At 37.6% G+C, this 19,314-nt stretch overlaps 1 protein-coding gene across 1 annotated transcript in view; it reads left to right on the top strand.

The window, feature by feature from the left end:
* LOC123314399 (adhesion G protein-coupled receptor B2-like) overlaps nt 1-19,314 on the top strand; it is a 139,021-nt gene that overhangs the window by 29,641 nt on the left and 90,066 nt on the right. Inside the window, exons 3-4 of the mRNA XM_044899682.1 lie at nt 4,189-4,250; nt 18,230-18,392. Coding sequence (XP_044755617.1) covers nt 4,189-4,250; nt 18,230-18,392 — 225 coding nt within the window. The remainder of the gene's footprint in view (nt 1-4,188; nt 4,251-18,229; nt 18,393-19,314) is intronic.

Genomic DNA, 19,314 nt, shown 5'->3' with positions numbered 1-19,314 from the left:
TTTGCCCACCCTTTACAGATTACTCCGTAACAATGTTGCAAGTATCGCTATTTTATCTAAATCTGAAGCATTTTTCAATAGATTCGAAGTTATACATCAGAAATATTGAAAATTACAATGTTTTTGTCAATCACTTTTTACTGGAACAAACACAATTCCCACATTAATTTTCCACCAAGTCGTGTAATCTTTTTTATCAATTTTTCCAACTGTCTGACCCTGAACTGACTGCCTTCTTATCAACCGCTATATCCATAGCGTATACACCGAATTGCTCGAATAGCCCTGGAAGTCATAGTCAGAGCAATAATTGATAACAGAAATTAATTCAGTTGGAACGTTTCCTTTGTATCGCAAGACGTTTTCAATTAGTTATATCGGAACGGGTCAAAAGACTAAACGGAAACGGCATTTACAACCAGATATTTTAGACCCAATTTGATTAAGCGCCGACAGAATTAGGATGAACGTAGTGAATTTATTATTTGAGGGAGGTTTTAGGCACCGAGACGGCGATTACGAGGATGAAGTCGGACCGAGGAGAGCGAAGAAAGTTTTCCGTTTTATTCATTAAGTTTCTATGTGGAACTCTGTCCATTTCCTTTTGACAAGTTTAAATGGGATTCATTCTTATATTCGCGAGGAGCAACTGACAACTCGACCTTCATATTTTTCTTAATATCCAGTCCAATCGAGCAAAATAACAAAAAGCAACTCTAATCAGACTACGAATAAAATCTTTAGAAGCTGAATAACTGACAAACTTGACCTAAGCATCAAAACACCATGAAGAATAGAGCAAGGGCGATTCCAGTGGAAAGGCCATGGTGGATATGCCCCAATTCTTCAAATAAAAACTTTCAAAGTAGTTATCTTTCAAACATATAGATAATATTACAATAACGATAATATATTGATATCTTAGTCAGCTTATACCAGTTCCATGCATAAAAAAATATTGCGTTGCCATAGCAACGAAAAATAATTCATTAGAAGTGTCAGTGTGAAGTTTGAGGTCAAAAAAGGAAACCAGAGTTACGCAATAAATTAATAGAAAGAACATGTCCATCGAAATTGTGAAAATCGAAAAATTGGAGTGTCGAACCATCATCATCATCAAGGGTTAAGAGGTAAGCAGATTTACGAAGATATGCTTAATACCCTTGGTTATAAATTTCCTTCGTATGCGACCGTGAAAAATTGGACTGCTCCAAAAGAGGTAAATTTTCCATTGAAGATGATGACCGATCGGGAAGGATAGTTTCTGTGTCAGTCCCCGAAAATATCGATGCAGTTCATGACATGATTTTATCAGACCGTCGAATTAGGCTAAAACGGATATCTAAAGCACTGAATATTTCATACGAACGCGTTCATCATATAGTTACGTCAATTTGGACATGAGAAAAATTGCTGCAAAATAGATCCCCAAATGTTTGAATGTTGACTAAAAGCGTGCAAGGGTAGAAGCATCGCGTTCGATCTGTGCTCGATTTGAAAGCGATGTAGACTTCTTAAACCGAATTGTTACTATGGATGCGACTTGGGTACATTTCTACGATCCAGACTCAAAGCAACAATCGATGGAATGGCGACACTCTGGTTCTCCAACACCTAAGAAGTTTCGTATCTAAAAATCTGCTGGAAAAGTTCTTGCTTCAGTTTTTTGGGATTGCCATGAAGTAATCAATTCTGATTTTTTGGATAAGGGTCGAACAATAACCGGAGATTACTGTTCGACATTACTGAAGACTCTACGGGAAAAAATCAAAGAGAAAAGACGCGGAAACCTATCCAAAGGTGTTTTGTTTTTACAGGACAACGCCCCTGCACACAAATCTCATGTTGCCATGCAAAAATTTGGGATTTAGGGCTTGAATTACTAGAACATCCCCCTTTTTCACCAGATTTGGCTCCATCCGACTATCATGTCTTTCCTCAATTGAAAAAAGGTTAAAAGGTCGTAAATTTTCTTCCAACGAGGAGGTAATAAAAGCTGTGGAGGTTTGGTTTGCAGAGCAAGAAGAAACAGTTTTTTTGAAAGGTCTAGAGACGTTGCTGGTTCGCTGTAATAAATGTATCCAATTAAGAGGAGAATATGTTGAGTAAAAAAATATTTTGACATTGAAATTTTGTTTGGTTCACTAGTAGGCTAAGAATTTTTCAATATATCTTCGTATAAAGGCTGATAAGGCCATAGAGCTATCTTGTACTTTACAGGCTTATTTGCCTTCCTTCCGTAGCTCGGGCCTACAGCCCTCGCCATTCGCCTTTAATCCGTAGCTCGGGCCTTCGGCCCTTGCGATTTGTCTTCGTGCCGTAACTCGGGCCTTTGGCCCTCGCAATTGGCCCTTTTATAAAAAAAACCAAGAATATTATTGTAAGAGTCTGATCGATACTGCACAGGAATGAACGTCCAAACGATTGTTTACACCGTCCACAAGAGGAAACATTGCCCCCCAATTTTCACTAGAAGAGGCATTGGAAGAAGAAGTTTCGGAATAAAACATTCGCGATGGTACAGCCCGCTTCTCACTCGTCTGTGTTTAAAATCAAATAAAAAGACTAGAAATTAGAAATGTTACTTGCAACTAATAGTTCAAGCGAAAAAAAGGGGTTCTATCTTGTAACTTACGAAACACTATAATTATATTCTCACTCGAATAAACCTCAACGTTCAATTAAATTCTTAGAATTCTGCAATGTCTTCAGCTGCCTTCAGTAGACCCACCTCTTATTATTCTACCCTCTCATCAACCCTGCGAATAAGAGAGAATTCCAAAGCTACCCTTATGGCCGTCGAGATAACTTCCCAAACTAAGGACCTGGAAATTTAATCAAGTTATAGATAGGGTGTTCCGAATATTTACATTAGGGTTTCCCAACGCGGAAGTGGCCCGTGGTGGAACACTTTTCTGAACTTTCGTACGCCCTGGCGGGAAAGGAGGGGGAGGGTTGCAGATAAGTAAAGCTCAGTCTCAGTTTCCACATACTTCCGGGCCCGCCTAAAAGCTTTTCCTAATTTTCCGCCGTTATTATTTATTGAAAAGAAAAAGATTACACTGGCGACGAGCAGGGGACCGATAAGGAAAGTTTTTGTTTTTTGTGGACTCTAGGGCGAGAAATGACAAGTTGATACGATTAAGAAGGGGAGTTGGAGGGTTGCGAAGAAGGAGAAGGGGGAAGGTAGTAAGTAGCGAAGAGTTGGTCCGATATAAAGCAATTATCGTTGACGTTGTATGGTTCACAGAAAGATTAGTAGAAAGTTAGTTGCAAAAATAGAACACAACGCAAAAACAAACAATTGTTTTCATTGTTCAACAGTGTCTCAAATATCATGAAAGTTTGGCAGCTGTAGTTCACCAAGCTCGTACAGATTAAGGTCAAAATATCGATTCAACTTTATCAACTTTGAAGGAAATAATTGGGAACTTCACAGAGACTGGATCATTGGGCTTTGCGAAACTCTGTGGTTGCGTAATAACATGACGTTCAAATATTAATAAAGGAGCAGTGCTAGAGAGTGTTGATGGAAGTCCAGGAATATCAAATCAGAGCCGTAAAGGAGATTTTCAAATACAACGAGGCTATCTATATGCTAACTAAAGATCTGCTTCCAAAGTTTACCCAACGTGAAAGTTGAAGTCTAATGACGTATTACTCATCGACAGTTGAGTCAGTTGTAGCCTTCAAAAAAGTATGATGACAGACTCATTAGTGAACAAACAATATTCGGAAAAGTTTTGGAAAAAACTGACTGTCCTTCAAAACATGTAGTTTAACTTGGGCATACAGTGGGCACTGACTCAACAAGTAGGTACGTCGAATGCATTTCACACATTCACAGAATCATTGGCAAAGTTGTTCAGCTTTGTGATTGTTCTGTTCCAACTATAGGTGGAAGATGGATACCCATCAAACAAATACATCGAGGAAGTCAATTGAATTCCTTACTAAACATGATAAATCTAAAGATGTTGGTGATAACTATTTTTGATTGAGTTTATTCCGAAAAAATAACTCAGTTTCGAACAACAGGTAACAAAGTTTGATGACCAGTACTCCAAAGAAGTGTTTAGGATTTCGCCTCCACATTCTAATAACTAATATCTTTGATCTAGTAGCGCGATATATTTGAATGGTTGTTTATAAAAAATATAGGTTTCTCAAACATTTTCTTTCTTACAGGTCATGCAGAACTTCAAGACAGAAATGCCAAAGTTGAAGGACATTGTCATTCAGGAGATAAAGTAAGTTGGCATTTAGAACTGAGGAAGAAGAATGTAGAGAAGAGTTTCTGTTGTAATATAATTTTACAACAACATGAAGACTGATTCCCAGAAGGTCTTTGCATTCAATTGATATTTGAATTATCGACAGTTAACCTAAACTACCAGTCATTCAATTACTTTTCCTACTACTTACCTATTTAATGCTTCCAAATTATTAGCAGCCACAACACAAACTTGGAGGACACTCTGTATTGGTACAGCTCGCTTTGGCAGATATATTTTTTTTGGCTCCATATACAAATCGATCTGCCATCAACAACCCCAAATATTTGTACGAATTTCACGTGATGTTGCTCTAACCTTCATCTACACAAACTCATAACTCATCAGAGACAATGTTCAGCATTATTTACCAACCCTTATTCGTCTGAACATACCTCATTTCTCATTTCGAGAATTATATGTCATGACGCTATTGAACATCGTTTAATAGCATTTTATGAACAATCGGAAATTCGCCATTTAGCTGATTTGTTCGTCCGAAAACAGCATTTTCATTTTGTTCATTTCCTGGAAATACATAATTAACACTATGGAAAGGCTATTATTGCATTCCGATTTTTGCTACTGTCCGAAGCCATTTCACGCATGTTCCTTCGTCAAATTAATTGGAAACATACGAGAAGAGCCGGAACTGGCGAATGAATAATTAATTTCGCTGTAATTAATGAGGTTCCAGTAGAGATAGCGTACGCGTACGCGTTCAACGCCATTTTTACAAGGCGTGCCATGTAAAATACGTCGAAAAAAGGCATAACTAGGCACAGAATTTAAACTACTGGACAATTCATGTGGATAATTTGAGTACATTTAAAAATTTGCAGGGTGTGTCATATATTTTAACAGTAGATTCTTGAGAAGAAAGAAACACTTTTTTCCTTTACCATATTTTTCGATTGGTCCCCGAAAAGAAGATACAGCCATTTTAATTTTTCAATTATGAAAAATTAAAATGGCTCATCATAGCTATGAAACCCCTGGAGAAACAGATTTCCCTTCAGAACATCAATCTAAATCTATGACACTACACATCTGTGGATCTTTTAAACAGAGTTGCATTCGGCTAAAGTAGCCAATTTTCCGAATATCACAGATATTTTTTATTTTTGGACATCAAATTACTCGAAAATGGCGCATTATACGAGAAAATATGAGGAATACTTTCATTTTACAAAACCTCCAAATATTCATTAGATAGCGTCCAACTTAGTTTCATAAGAGTTGAGTTCTTTGAAATTTCGGTATTTTGTGATCGAAAAAGATTCGTCGAATAAGGGAAAAACTATTCTGAAATTATGTAATTTCATCGGAAGATGAAGATAGAACTGAAAATGATATTTTTTATGGTTTTTCAACCTGTAACCTGTATATGTATTTTAAAACGAGCGAACAAAATGGTATAGAAAAAAGTGTTTCTTTCGACCTAAAGAATCTACTGTTAAAATATTTGTAAGAGTCAAAGAGTCGCCCTGTATAAAAGGAATAAAAACGATATTGTGTATAAACTGCTGTATTATGTTAGGTTAACATGCCTGAAATAGCAACAGTAAGCAAGATTGCTTCAGAGCGACAACAAGGTGAAGAAATGAACAAAATAAAGATTCTACTTGAACGAAAGTTTGAGAAATGTTTTGCCAGATTGCCGTCAAAGCATTGCCGAGCTGTTGTAATGTCTGTGGGTCAGATTTATTTCCGGTAACGGGATACAGCAATGATGAATGATGAACTCTAAAAGAACTGGAATGGCAATAATGGCATCCCGATGCAGGCAAACTGAGGAAGACTGAAAGGGGAGATGAAGAGCAATCTATCTCTCTCTGCGCTCTGTCAATTGGTTTATAACGATGTAAGCAAAAACAACTCGGGGCGTTGAAGTGAGACGACTGCTGCGTCCGCCGTCTGATGCGGTTATTCGATTGGTTGCCGAACCATTAGAAAGAGATGGGTTGCTCTACATCTTCCGTTTCAGTTGGACACACTTTTCATCGTATTTCGGTACCTAAGAGGCCCTTCCAGATCTTTTTGAGTTCAATGGGGTCAGGTAAGGAAGTTTGCAGCTGAAATACCCTTTTATGATGTACCCTATAAACCAAAAAATGTGAGAGATTAATCATAAGATTTTCATTCGAATAAATTAAATATTACATTTGTTCCGACAAGTTCAGCTTGAAAATAACCATGATAAAGAATTGAGAGCAAATGGATGTTTGGGCTCTTATTTCAGTCATCCTTTATGGCCATAAAATGTCAATAAAAAATTTAAGTACCAACAAAGTATCCTTCAACACCGTGAAACCCATCAAATATAAATTTCAATCTTCACCACTTTACGGTAAAGCTGTACATTTTGTATCGATAACAGCTCTTTTACGAAAGATTGATCGTCATCATCATCTCACCATCGTATACGACGACAAGGGGGAATTTTACGAGACTTTACATCATTAACCGCGAGAAGAGATGTTGAATGGCTGCTGAAGTCCCGATACCGTTGTATTGTGAAAAGCAATCGATGATACCCTGTTAAGTCGCGACAAAACATGATTAATCTAGATGTCGAAGGAATGGAAGTAAACGGTGATTTTTCAAGAAACGTCGCGTCTATCCCCTAGCTTGTTTTGCTGGTACATTCGAGCTTTCAAAATGTCGATAGGGTCAATTGACTTAGAATCTAGTTGCCACCCATCTATCAAAAATAAAAATAGAGAATCACTGATGTTCTCTGAAGAGCTTTCGAATGGTTATATAAATTGAAAACCATAGTTTTCGGATTCTTCATTAAATATTAACTAGATTTCATTTCAACCTCCTACCCAAATCATAAGGTTCTGGAGATATCAATTCATGTATCTCAAATTACATTGAACGTTTTGTTCTGCTGTCATGTGAGGAGTATTGTTGAAGATGCGTCTGTTGTTTGGTCAACTGATCTTATGGTGACTTCTAGAGCCCTCGAAAGAGTTCGGAATAGGTTTTTGCGTTTTATAGCCTTCAAACGTGGTATTAATAGAGATGCAAGAGACTATCATTACGTCTCAGTTTGAATCTGCCTGCTTTGGAATCTAGAAGACTCATGCAGGATCTTATTTTCTTCTTCAAGTTAGTCAATGGTTATGTTTATTCAACTGAACTTTATCTCTTGTTAAACTTAACATATACCCGCGGAGAGAAGACATACACATTTGCTTGTTGCTTCAAGATCGAGTACAAATTATAGAAAAAACGCTTATATGGTCAGATGTCCCACTTTTTTTCAACAAAGTTGGTGTAAATTTAAATTTTTTCAGTTGTAACCTTAGCCAGTTTGAGATAAAAATACATAACTTTTGAATTGACTTGTATGCATGTTCTTTACTTTTTGCCAGTTGGCCATGTGCTGGAAATGTTGTAAATAAATGTTTTTCCTTCATTCAAGCGTTACAAACTAGATTTTTGTTATTTTTTTAGATTGATTTCTTTTTTTTTATTGTTGTTACTTTAATTTCTTCTTTATATTTCATTTGTATGAATGGGGATGACTGTGTTAAAATCTATTGCTTATGTATTGCAACTAAATAAATAAATTTGACATTAAAATCGTCCTCAATGAATTGTTATAACGTCTTGCCAAGAATGGTTATGGCCCTGAAAATTGTACTATCCTCAGTTGGATTTTTCTTGTTCTCCAAGTGAATCAGAATGTTTTTCGAGAAATTCGAAATATACTTCAAGAGTCAAGCTTCAGGTTAACGTGCATAAGTTGAAATATTCCATATATTTCAACTTATGCAACCAGAATTGCCACTTCTGAATACATAAAAAGCAACCCCTTTACTTACCTATTCTTCTTCATCGTAGAGCCTTTTGGAGATATTCAAATTCAAAAATCTCCTTTTGTGTTCTATATTCTGAGAGTTTCTTCACCTGGATTATGAACCATAAAATCCCTCTGGGAATGTGTATGCTAATAAATCTTTTCAATTTAATTGGATTTCTCCAATGAATGAAATATCCACTTTTTGCAAGAACTTTATAAGTACCTTACGAAATGAGATGCACGCAATATATTCATTTATTCCATCTACGGCTAATCCCATCAAGAACTCCGCAGATATCCCGGTGAAAAACTCGGGGAAACTGCAAACTTCCCCCCGGTTCGCCTTATCGGGAAACAACAACAGTAAAGACTTTCCGGAATTTATTGCCATTGTGTAACGCGTCTCTCGCAAATGGACCTGCTCGCTGCTAGAATTTCGTATGGGTTTTGCCGAATTCATTTGGCGAAGTTTCCAAAGAACGCCTGTCTCGAGAAATTCCTGAGCCAAGTCGATTTTTTCCATAATTAGAATTTGGTATTGCAAAAATGGTGGGAACCAGCCCAGTTATCAAGCTAAGGTTAACATCGACCAAAAATCACTTCTAATGAACGTCAATTTAACCAAAAATGAAAGGCTGGGTAAAAATCTACGTCTTATACAGGGTGATACTTTGACTCGTTCAAATAATTCAACACTAGATTCTTGAGGTCAAAAGAAACACTTTTTTCCTACACCATTTTTTCCGTTTCGTTCCTGACATCAAGATATAGCCATTTTAAGTGCCACCCCTGGATAAACAAAATAGTTTTCAGAATAACTACTTAATCCATGACACTACACATCTGTGGACCTTTTAAACAGAGTTGTATTCAGCCAAGCACCCAATTTTTCAGATTTCACAGATATTTTTTAATTTTTCAGCATCAAGTTACTCGAAAACGAAATATTACGAGAATGTATGAAAAATATTTCTATTTTATTATACAAAACGTTCAAATATTCATCAGATAGCGTCCAACTTAGTTTCAGGAGTTGGGTTGTTTGAATTTTTGGTCTTTTTATGGTACGTAATGGTCATAATGAAAAAACTGGAAGACGTGGGTGTATTCGAAAAAGATGCATCAATGGAATGAAAAACTATATTCGATGAAACCGTTCGTAAGATAGAACAAACAATTTCAGTTTTTTATGGTTTTTCAACAGGCTGTATCTTTCAAACCAAGTCGATTCGGAAAAAATGGTTAGGAAAGAAAGGGTTTCCTTTGATCTCAAGAATCTACTGCTAAAATATTTGTACGACTCACCATGTATTAAAATTATAGTAGCATCAAAATGATGCTCTTGAATTTTTGGCAAGATTCTGAAAGAAAAGAAACCAAACCACCTAATTAGAAAACTACAATTTCTCGCACATGAAATGAAAAAACATTTCACGATGTCCACTACCTATCATCAGCCTAAACATTTAAACTGAACTAGATTGTACAATAGTTAAATCAAATAAAGATGAATAATAATCATGTTCACCAACGGCAGGAGAATATACAACGTGACCCACAATAAAAGGTAAGCCGGTATTCTTCTGAAATGTATACTGAGTCAGAAGAGCCAAAATTGATGAGTCAATTGGAAGTTGCTTTGGTCGTACATCACTCCCTTAATGGCGCTCATAAAGCCCTCAACATAAAGCGAAGCAAACATCCGGCCCGTGAGTTACCCACAAACTGCGACCCCTAAAGTGTAGATTTCCCCTTAGTTCGCCTTCTAGTTAATTTCTGGCAAGTTTGTAGTATAGCAAAGGGTCGTAATTATTTTCTGTTGGGCGCGATGATTATTTCACATGAACTTTAGGGAGGCTACAAATCCTGCCTGGCTCTAATTCCAAAACACCGCCGAGCTCAAGTATTTCAAAGCGATTATTGAGAAATCAGCCGAAAAGTTTGCGACTTAGCAACGTGCGTATCTCCTCCCCCATGCGCCAACTTTGCAGCGAAATCGAGACTCTAGAGCAGTTATGAAATGCTTTTGTATTCAGATTTCGTTGCACTAACAAGCTTCTATTCGTTCCAGAACCCGTTCGTATAAAGGGTATTTCGATAACGGCGCAAAATTTAAATTGCACGTCATTTGGGATGTAATGATGTCACACGAGTCTGAAATGCAAGGCGATTGGGCATACATGATACTCGAGTTATTACTGTAACGTTGTGAAATGAATTCGAAACTCGTAAACTTTCCAATAAAGAAGTCTAGCTGGAATAAAGTGTTCATCGCGTTATATGAGAAAATGCCGCCGACACCTTGCTCAGACACTAACCAATCTTGTCAAACCCGAAACCATGTTCAGCATCTGCTCTTATTCGGTGGAACATTCTCCATTTAGTTGTCCTGACGATGGCAAATTGGTTGGTTCAATTCAGACCGTAACACTTGTTGCAATCGGTGGGTGGTATGCATCTGGATTTGATTCTTATTATTGTATTCATTGCCTTAAGGCGTTATCACTTCATTATTTTAACTTTTCTACAAAAATAATTTACTCTTTCGTGCTTCCAACATCTTAAGGGACGATCGTTTAGAAAAAGGAGTACTTAAACAAGATGCTGTGTCATATCAATATTGACAAAACCAAAATCCTAGTAAGTCCGCCAGAAGGCCTTCAAACAGATATCAGTCTGGAGGATAAAACTTCAGAACAGGTCGAGCAATACTTGGGAAGTTTCATAAATACTAGGGCCAACCTGGACACGGAAATACACAACCGTATCAATTCGCCATCACGGCCATTCTGGAAGCTAAAGGACAGAGTGTTTACAAATCACGACCTCAATCTGAAGACCAAGACAGCTGTTTACAAAGCAGTGGTCCTCCCAACGGTTCTTTACGGAAGCGAAAGCTAGACGCCCTACAGCCGACATATGAATCACCTTGAACAAACGCAACAACGTCATCTAAGACAAATAATGCACATCAAATGGTTCCACAAAGTTTCAAATGCAGAAGTCTTGCAGCGCGCGAGTTGTATAACAATTGAGACTCAAGTAACGAGAGCCCGACTTAGATGGAGCGGCCACATTCTGAGGATGCAAGACACAAGATTCACCAAAATAGCTCTGTAAGGTGAATTCACAGAGGGAGTTCGAAACCCAGGAAGGCAGTATAAGCGGTTAATGGATGTACTGCATCAATCCCTGAAATCAGTTAATGCCAATCATAACTGGGAACAACTAGCGTTAGACAGATCACAGTGGAGGTCTTTGGCCTACAGCTATAATGGAGACTCGTGAAGAATACAGCTGCGGCCAGATCTGGTTGGTGACTATCCATGCCCGCAGTGTGGAAGGATCTGTAGGTCACGGTTGGGTCTCTTCAGTCACAGGAGAGCACACAGTCGCAATTAGCCCTAAGAAATTATAAGTCTGTTCTTTTTTTTGTATTTTTATAGATTTATTCCCGGTAACGTGATACAGCAATGAATGATAGAATGAATGTGTTATTCCTGCGTTACCCTGTGTAAACTGTACTAAAATATTCAGTGTATAGGATACAGGTTGTTCGACGAAATACCAAAAGGCACAAGCCTACCTGAAACATCTCAAATGGAGGAAATTCTGAACATATCCGAGGACGCGATCTGCGAGCTATAAACGTGCTCATATCCGCTCATATCATATCGAGCGGTAAGAGGCGGCCAAGTCTCTATTGTCTGGTCGAATCGGTGCTGAAATAATTGTTCCGGACGATGAAATCCGGACAGCTCAACATCGGGCGGAAATTGGGCGGTAACCACGGGGAATGATGCAAAATTTCATTGCAGATCTGACTGCAGTTTCGACAGTGAACGATGCTGAATAACTTCGACCATTCTGTGGGTCGGAGATCGAGTTATACATTCGCAATTAACACATCAATTTTTCAATTATTTCCACGAGGTTCTGTATCTGTCATCATGTTTCGAAGTTTCCCTCAGTGAAGCCAGTAATTATTAAGAAAAATTCCTAAAAACACCCATTATAAGAGCTATATTATTCATAATTCCTGAAAAAACACAAAGAAAAAAGATTCTGGATGACAGAAACTACCAACTGATAAGAATAATCGATAATGAGTAACATAACATGAAAGAATACAGGGTGAGTCTTTGACTCGTTCAAATGGTTTTTGAGGTCAACAGAAACACTTTTTTCCCATACAATTTTTTTTTTCGATTCAGAAGATATAGTCAATTTAAGTTTTCACAATAAGCTTTGACACCCCTGGAGAAACAGAATTCCCGTCAGAATACCAAGCTTAATCTATGACAACACACATCTGTGGATCTTTTAAACAGAATTGCATTCAGCCAAAGTACCCAATTTTTTCAAATTTCACAGATATTTTTTAATTTTTGAATATCAAATTACTCGAAAACTGAGCATTATATGAGAAAATATGAAGAATACTTTTATTTTACAAAACGTTCAATATTCATTAGATACTGAGTTTCAAGAGTTGGGTTTCTTGATTTTTTGGTATTCTTTTGGAAAATAATGGTCATAATAAGAAAACTAGAAGACGTGGGTGATATATTGCGTTCGAAAAAGATTCATCAAATAAATGGAAAACTACAATTCCGAAATTCATTTCATTTGATGAAACCGTTTGTGAGATGAAACTAAAAATACCATTTTTTATGGTTTTTCAATAGCCTGTATATTATAAACCGAGCCGATTCGGAAAAGATGGTAAAGAAAAAAAGTGTTTCTTTTGACCTCAATTTGTACGAGACAAAGACTCGCCCTGTATAAAGTCACATTCAGATTAATATAAAGTAGCTCTATTGCAGATTTCTGCAAGATACTGCTGACTATGGAGCATCACAATCAGAAAAAGATTGCAACTAATGCTCATGCCTACAAATAACTATGGCGTGACGTAGACCAACGTCATGATGCGCATGATTCAAAAATCTCTGCAAAATCGAACTTTAGATTTTTGAATCATGCGCATTATGAAGTGGTCCTACGTCACGTCAGAGTAATCTGTAGGCACCTTTAGTTTTCAATAGCACAATAATATTTTCTCTATTTTCCATCATGTCAGATACTTTGGCGTCATATTATTAAATGAAAAGCCCATTTTAATACGATCAAGAACGTTCATCCCAAATTTCTTTTTCTTCAAACTTACTACTATATTGGCGTCTTGCCATGAACTGCCAAGTTTAATTCGATCAAAAAAAATTATTTATTCTGAATTCAACACATTAGATTCATCCTCTTTCCTCTTGCTTTCATGGAATACGTGAATAGTTCCTGAGGATTTTTCATATTCTGCTAATTCAGTGCCGACTCAAATCAGAATAATAAAGACGATACAATTCGCACCGTAGGTCAGTAAAAACAACTGGAGTGCCTGTCGTATATTCCATTATACGTCGATTCGTCCTCTCAATTCCATTCGTTTCGGAGTCCGCGGGATATTTATGCAACTTTTTTCCGGCAGTCGGCCATCTCCAAAACTCGTTAATGGCTGTTGGGCGGCAAAAACTTATAGGGTGAGTCTGGGCTGAGGAAAAGATAACAAATCTGAGCGACGATCGAATTGGACTGATGAAAACAAAACAAATTATATCTGGTACGAAGGAGTCCTAAGGCGATGGATAAAACGTATGATGGATCGACTGAAACTGTCTGACTGAACGGTTTTTATGATAAAATTGATCAGGTTTCCCCTCGATAAAATCCAGGGAGATGAATGGAGCCAGGGCTCTGTGCAATGGACTTAAAAGTTACAGATTCTGGACGGGATTGGACGATCTGAAAAAAGGTAATGGAAAATTGGAGGCATCTAACGGCTGACAGGTCGGTAGTTCGTTTCAAAGTTTGAAAGTCAATTACTTTACTTTGAGTCAAAGTGATCACGATAGAATTATTTACACTCAAAGAATTTTGTACTTGGATATTGTGAAGGACATTAAGCACCATGCAGACTTACTCTTCTTTTTTCATATATTGTAGGCCTCAGGCCTGTATTTTCTATCTTCCAGTTCTTCTGAGGTATTGAAGACCACGACTATGTTCTTCCTAAGGGGCGTCTTGTTTGTGGCTTACCATCTCTAGCGATTTTTGCTAGCTTTCCTCACACATTCCTTCCACATTTGTGCCTTATGTCTGTGTCCTTTTTTCTGTCTCTTAATGTGTCCCTTGAGATGTTTCTGAGTATTTTCATTTTCGTTGTTCGAAAGATATTTTTCGTTCTTTTGTTATCAGCTCTTATTTATGCAGGCCATATTGAAGTTTAAGATGTTCGCTACACATGCCATCAAAATAAACAGTGAAATATCATCTTGCTATAAAGTAGAACAGAGAAAAAAGGATCTGGAAGGGGCAGTAGTACCTACCTACAATAACTGGAAGTATACGATCTGAGTGGTAGGAAGCTACGAAGAGTATTAAGTGACAACATCTAGTATCAACGAATTTAATAACAAGTTCTTGTATACATATTATTTATTCAGTATCGCGAATTAGAGAACCCAATACTCACTAATGCACAATCATAAAATCCAACGAAAATATAAATCGATACAAGTCATATAAAAAATAAAACTTCACTACAATAGATGGAAATAGCACAGTTAGAAAATTTTCTCAGTATTACGTACAGATAGCAGTGAGAGGTGGTTATTTTTCAGAGTGAATAAAACTGAAAGAAAAGTATATCCTATCTCGCCAGCCAGAAACAAAATTTTCAGTTAGCAGACAGTGGGGACGGAATTCATCCTCAAAAGTTACAGGTTTACAGATCGAAAGAAGATACAACGCTAAGATTCAGTTATCCGCTCCAGTCTCCTCTTTCCATAGGCTTTCCAACCGCCCGTGAAAATATTGTCCATGAGAACTCAGACCAGACGGGGTTATTGTTGCTCTTTTTCCTCCTTCTCTTTCCAGGGGCTCTCGCACCGCCAGTCAAAATACTCCCGGAAGGGTAAAAAGACAGGCTTGGTTTAATCTAAGGTTCAAACTTCACAGTGCAGGGCTGCGGACTACCTTTAAGCTTGCTATACTGCCTACGAAGGCTATTAAAGTTCTTCGAGATCATTTTTAGTCTGTCGCATGGCATAGGTTGAAATATTACTATAGGCAACAATAGTTAAGAAATCAAGAATGAATGAGTAGTACAGAATTAATACAGAATGAATGACGAGAAGGAGAAGATCATTTTTATATGGTATTGTAAAGAATAAGACTTTGTGAATTCTGTTAAGTTTCCTGAATACGCCTCGCTGGAAGGATCACAAGGAAAATCCTGATTCAAATTCTCCCGAGTACGTTCACCTGTGTAGACCCCCGAAATTCTCCCAATAAATCACGACAACCAGGATCAGAAAACGATCATTTTCCAATTTCGCCAAGCAATACGAGCCCGTTGTCAAGGATCGCGATGTCAGGTTACAGGTTTGCGACCAGCACTCCGGGCCACTTTTGCATACAGATGGCGCTGCGATCGAATGGCGCGACGAAACGCAAGTCGTTGTTTTACGATCGGCCTGGAATTGACATCTCCCGTTATAAATGGCGCGTCCGAAACGCGGGCACGATCGGCTTTATGACAAGCGCTAGGAAAAATAATTATTACGGCCGTTGAAGGATTAACGATGGCCGGGCAATGGGATCGCGCCGATCCGACGGGTCATCAGTTTGCGGAATTGTATGGGCAAAAACCCCGTCCCTCGTCAGCGATGTACACGTTCTTTGACCTGCATCCCTTTCGATGTTCACAGCACTGGTTGCAGATTCAGAAATATTGCTTGCACTTCTCGGGAAGAACAATGACTGCTCTGGCGATCCTTTTTCATGTTGAATATCGTGGTTGTATGATTTACCTGATGCCATTACAATACATCATCATCTATGGCGTCGGTGACCAGGAAGTGACAAAAATGGATCCAGAGAGAGAATTCGAATTTCGTTCCATTGGATTATAATCATTATAACCAACCATTCCTCCGTAATTATTCTTCAAATCACAAACTTATACATATCCTCAACTTGTCCAAACACACCCCTCACAAAAATTGAGGTGGATATTCGAGAGAAACTTAACTCTTGCACTCGAATCACTGAATGGATTGGCCTTCTGGTTCTCCAGATATTTTTATCCAAATATGTCCGGTGTGCAATGACAAGGCAATCACACCGCTTACCTGACCCACCGCAGAAGTTATAACAGCTCTTCAATGCTTTGACGAACATTTGGCAAAACATTACAATGACCAGGCAATCGCACCGCTTACCTGACCCACCGCAGACATTATAACAGCTCGTCAATGCTTTGACGAACATTTGGCAAAACATTACTGAAACTTTCACTGATTCCCTCATTACCTCACTGAAACGATGCCTAATAGAATAAGAGCACTACGAAGAGCTAAAGAAGGCCCTATCCGATATAAATCCTTGATTTCAAGGTGTTTGTAACTTAAGCAAAGTTCTTGAAGCCTAGAAATCGTTTGAAATTTAAATTGGGAGGACACTGCATCTTCTGAAACTCTTTAGGGTTGTCACTCCTAGTCTCTGAAACAAAATCAATAAAAATATTTAAATAATTGATTTCCTTCTGAGTAAATTTTTTTCTTGTTGAGAATGTTTTCTGAACTAGACCAGTGAAATTTGAAAACATATAGTTGCATTTCATCATACGTAATACGCATACTATGATTGGCGACGTGACCAGGACCTTTGATAGAAAACAAGTGAAGAAGTGGAATAAAGGAACGGTCTCGAGATTTTCTATCATTTTCAATGTAGATTTTCACAAACCGTTGGTATCTTCCAGTTCTCCTTAGATATTGAAGACCACGACTATGTTCTTCCTAAGGGCGTCTTGTTTGTAGTAAACCATCTCTAGCGATTTTAGCTAGCCTTCCTCCAGCCATCCTGTCCAAATTATCATTCCAGGCTCTTTTACGTTTACGTCCCCACCTATTGAAGTCTTTTACTTCACATTGGTGCCTTATGTCTGTGTTCCTTTTTCTGTCTCTTAATGTGTACCTTTAGATGTTTCTGAGTATTTCCATTTCCGTTGTTCGAAGGATATTTTTCGTTCTTTTGTTGTTATATCTTGTTTCTGCAGACTATTTATTGAAATTTTACATGTTCGCTAGACATGCCATTAAAATAAGTAGTGATATATCATCTTGCTATGGAGTAGAACAGAGAAAAAAGAATCTGGAAGGAAAAGTAGTCCTTACAATAACTGGAAGTATACGATCTGAGTGGTAGGAAACTACGAAAAGTATTGAGTGACTTAGAAAAAAAAAACATCTTGTATCAACGAATTTTTAATAACAAGTTCTTATTTACATATTATAACAATTTGAGCGCCAGCTATATTCTTTTTATGGGAAATAGCTAACCTACCCTGGTTCCTTCTATTCGAAGACTTTACCAGTGTGTTAGCGGTAACTATTTGAGGTCAAAATCCGAGTTCCCAAATTACTTCATTATCTCGAAATAGGAAACACAATACTCACTGGTACACAATCATAAAATCCATTTTAAAAGATTTAAAGAACTGATATCAGTCAAATAAAACAACACTACAATAGATGGAAATAGAAAACAGTTAAAAAATTCTCTCACAGCGGGTTTCATAGATAGATAGAAACCATGTGAAGAAGTGGAGTAAAGGAACGGTCTCGAGATTTTCTATAATTTTCAATGTAGATTTTCACAAACCGTTGTATCAACGTATATCGAGTAATAGCAATTCGAAATAATGTCAGTTTCTGCGATGTTGAAATGAAAGAAAGCAAATAATGCATTTTGGTCATATGAAGTTTTTCTTTCGGACTAGCTATTACCTTAAATCCCCGTGGAATCAAATTCCTTCCTCGGTCGGGGTATGAAGTTTCAAAATTCTCCACTCAACAATATGATCATTCCGAAGCATGAAGTATTCTAGTCCACTCATGCATTATGCAACCAGCATCTAGAATCTCCGCAATCCTCGTATCACCCTGAAGAGAATCTCATCCAAGAATAGCCAATCTCCAATTTTCCCTCCGTTCAACCTCACATTCATCAGAGCATTCTCCATCATCCTTCCTACGGAAAAGATAGATACAGACGTCAGGATGATATGTTCACATTCCAGACTCAACATGGCTGGTGCAGACGTTGCTGTACGTATTTACGACGACAAGAAGGATGGAGAGGCCCTAAAATCTGTTTTCACGAGATGGTCCGCCAGGAGATTTATCAGTAACTTAACCGTACTTGACGAGGACATAAATTCCGGCCCAATTTTGTCGACGGCGGTGAGTATAGCCACTTTCCGAATTATAAATATAGATGAGACGCAGAATGATGATGCTGAGGATTATAAAGTTAATCAGAGCAGCACGGCAGCACGAGATGGTATGCGATACTTCACTGGATCCGTTCAAAGACATACAGTCCGTTCAGTTGTATAAAAGCAGTCGGTTGGCCTTGGAAATTCGACGCATCCCACCCTATAGAGTAACAAAATGTGTGGCTCTTCTACTAAAGATGGGGAACTGACATATAGCGCTGATTTAAAACCCAAAATAGTTTTGACAAGCGTCATAACCTCACATTTTCGTACAATACAGAGTGTAATATGTCAAATTTCGAAGGTCAACCTACTGCTTTTGTGAGAGTGAATGGAAACTATTGTACGACTTATGAAAACAGACGTATGGAAGGGTATAGGTACTCATTTTCATTTATGAACGATCCAGTCAAGCAGTACATACGTCTGATTAACTTTACAGCATCATCATTCTTAGTAATCACGTATTTGTCACAATGTGAATCTACTTCGTAAATTGAATGAATTCGAAAATATGTGATGAACATAAAGAACGTTTAGGCATATAAAATTATATTGGAGGGATTCCTTATTTGGACATTTGCATGGAAAGTATAAGGGATCAGTAGTTTATTTTTCTACGAAAGAAAATTAAATTATTGACACATAAGATACGTATGCTTGTAAAGAATTTTGTAGTTATTTTTCAGAGTCGATAAAAAATGTTAAGAAAGGGTTTTATTTAGAGACAATCTTTTATTATTTCTTGAGAAAATTAATAGGCAAAAATATTTCTGGTCGTTGAAGTCACTGAGATGTTCACAGATAATATTTCGAATCCACAATGATTCTGGCGATTCACTTTCAATTGAAGAAGTAGAAAAGCTTCTAAATTCCGTAATTGAGCT

Source organism: Coccinella septempunctata, chromosome 5 (assembly GCF_907165205.1).
Source record: "Coccinella septempunctata chromosome 5, icCocSept1.1, whole genome shotgun sequence".
NCBI classification, from domain to species: domain Eukaryota; kingdom Metazoa; phylum Arthropoda; class Insecta; order Coleoptera; family Coccinellidae; genus Coccinella; species Coccinella septempunctata.
Note: the sequence above shows the minus strand (reverse complement) of the source record. Positions and strands in the feature narration are given on the sequence as shown.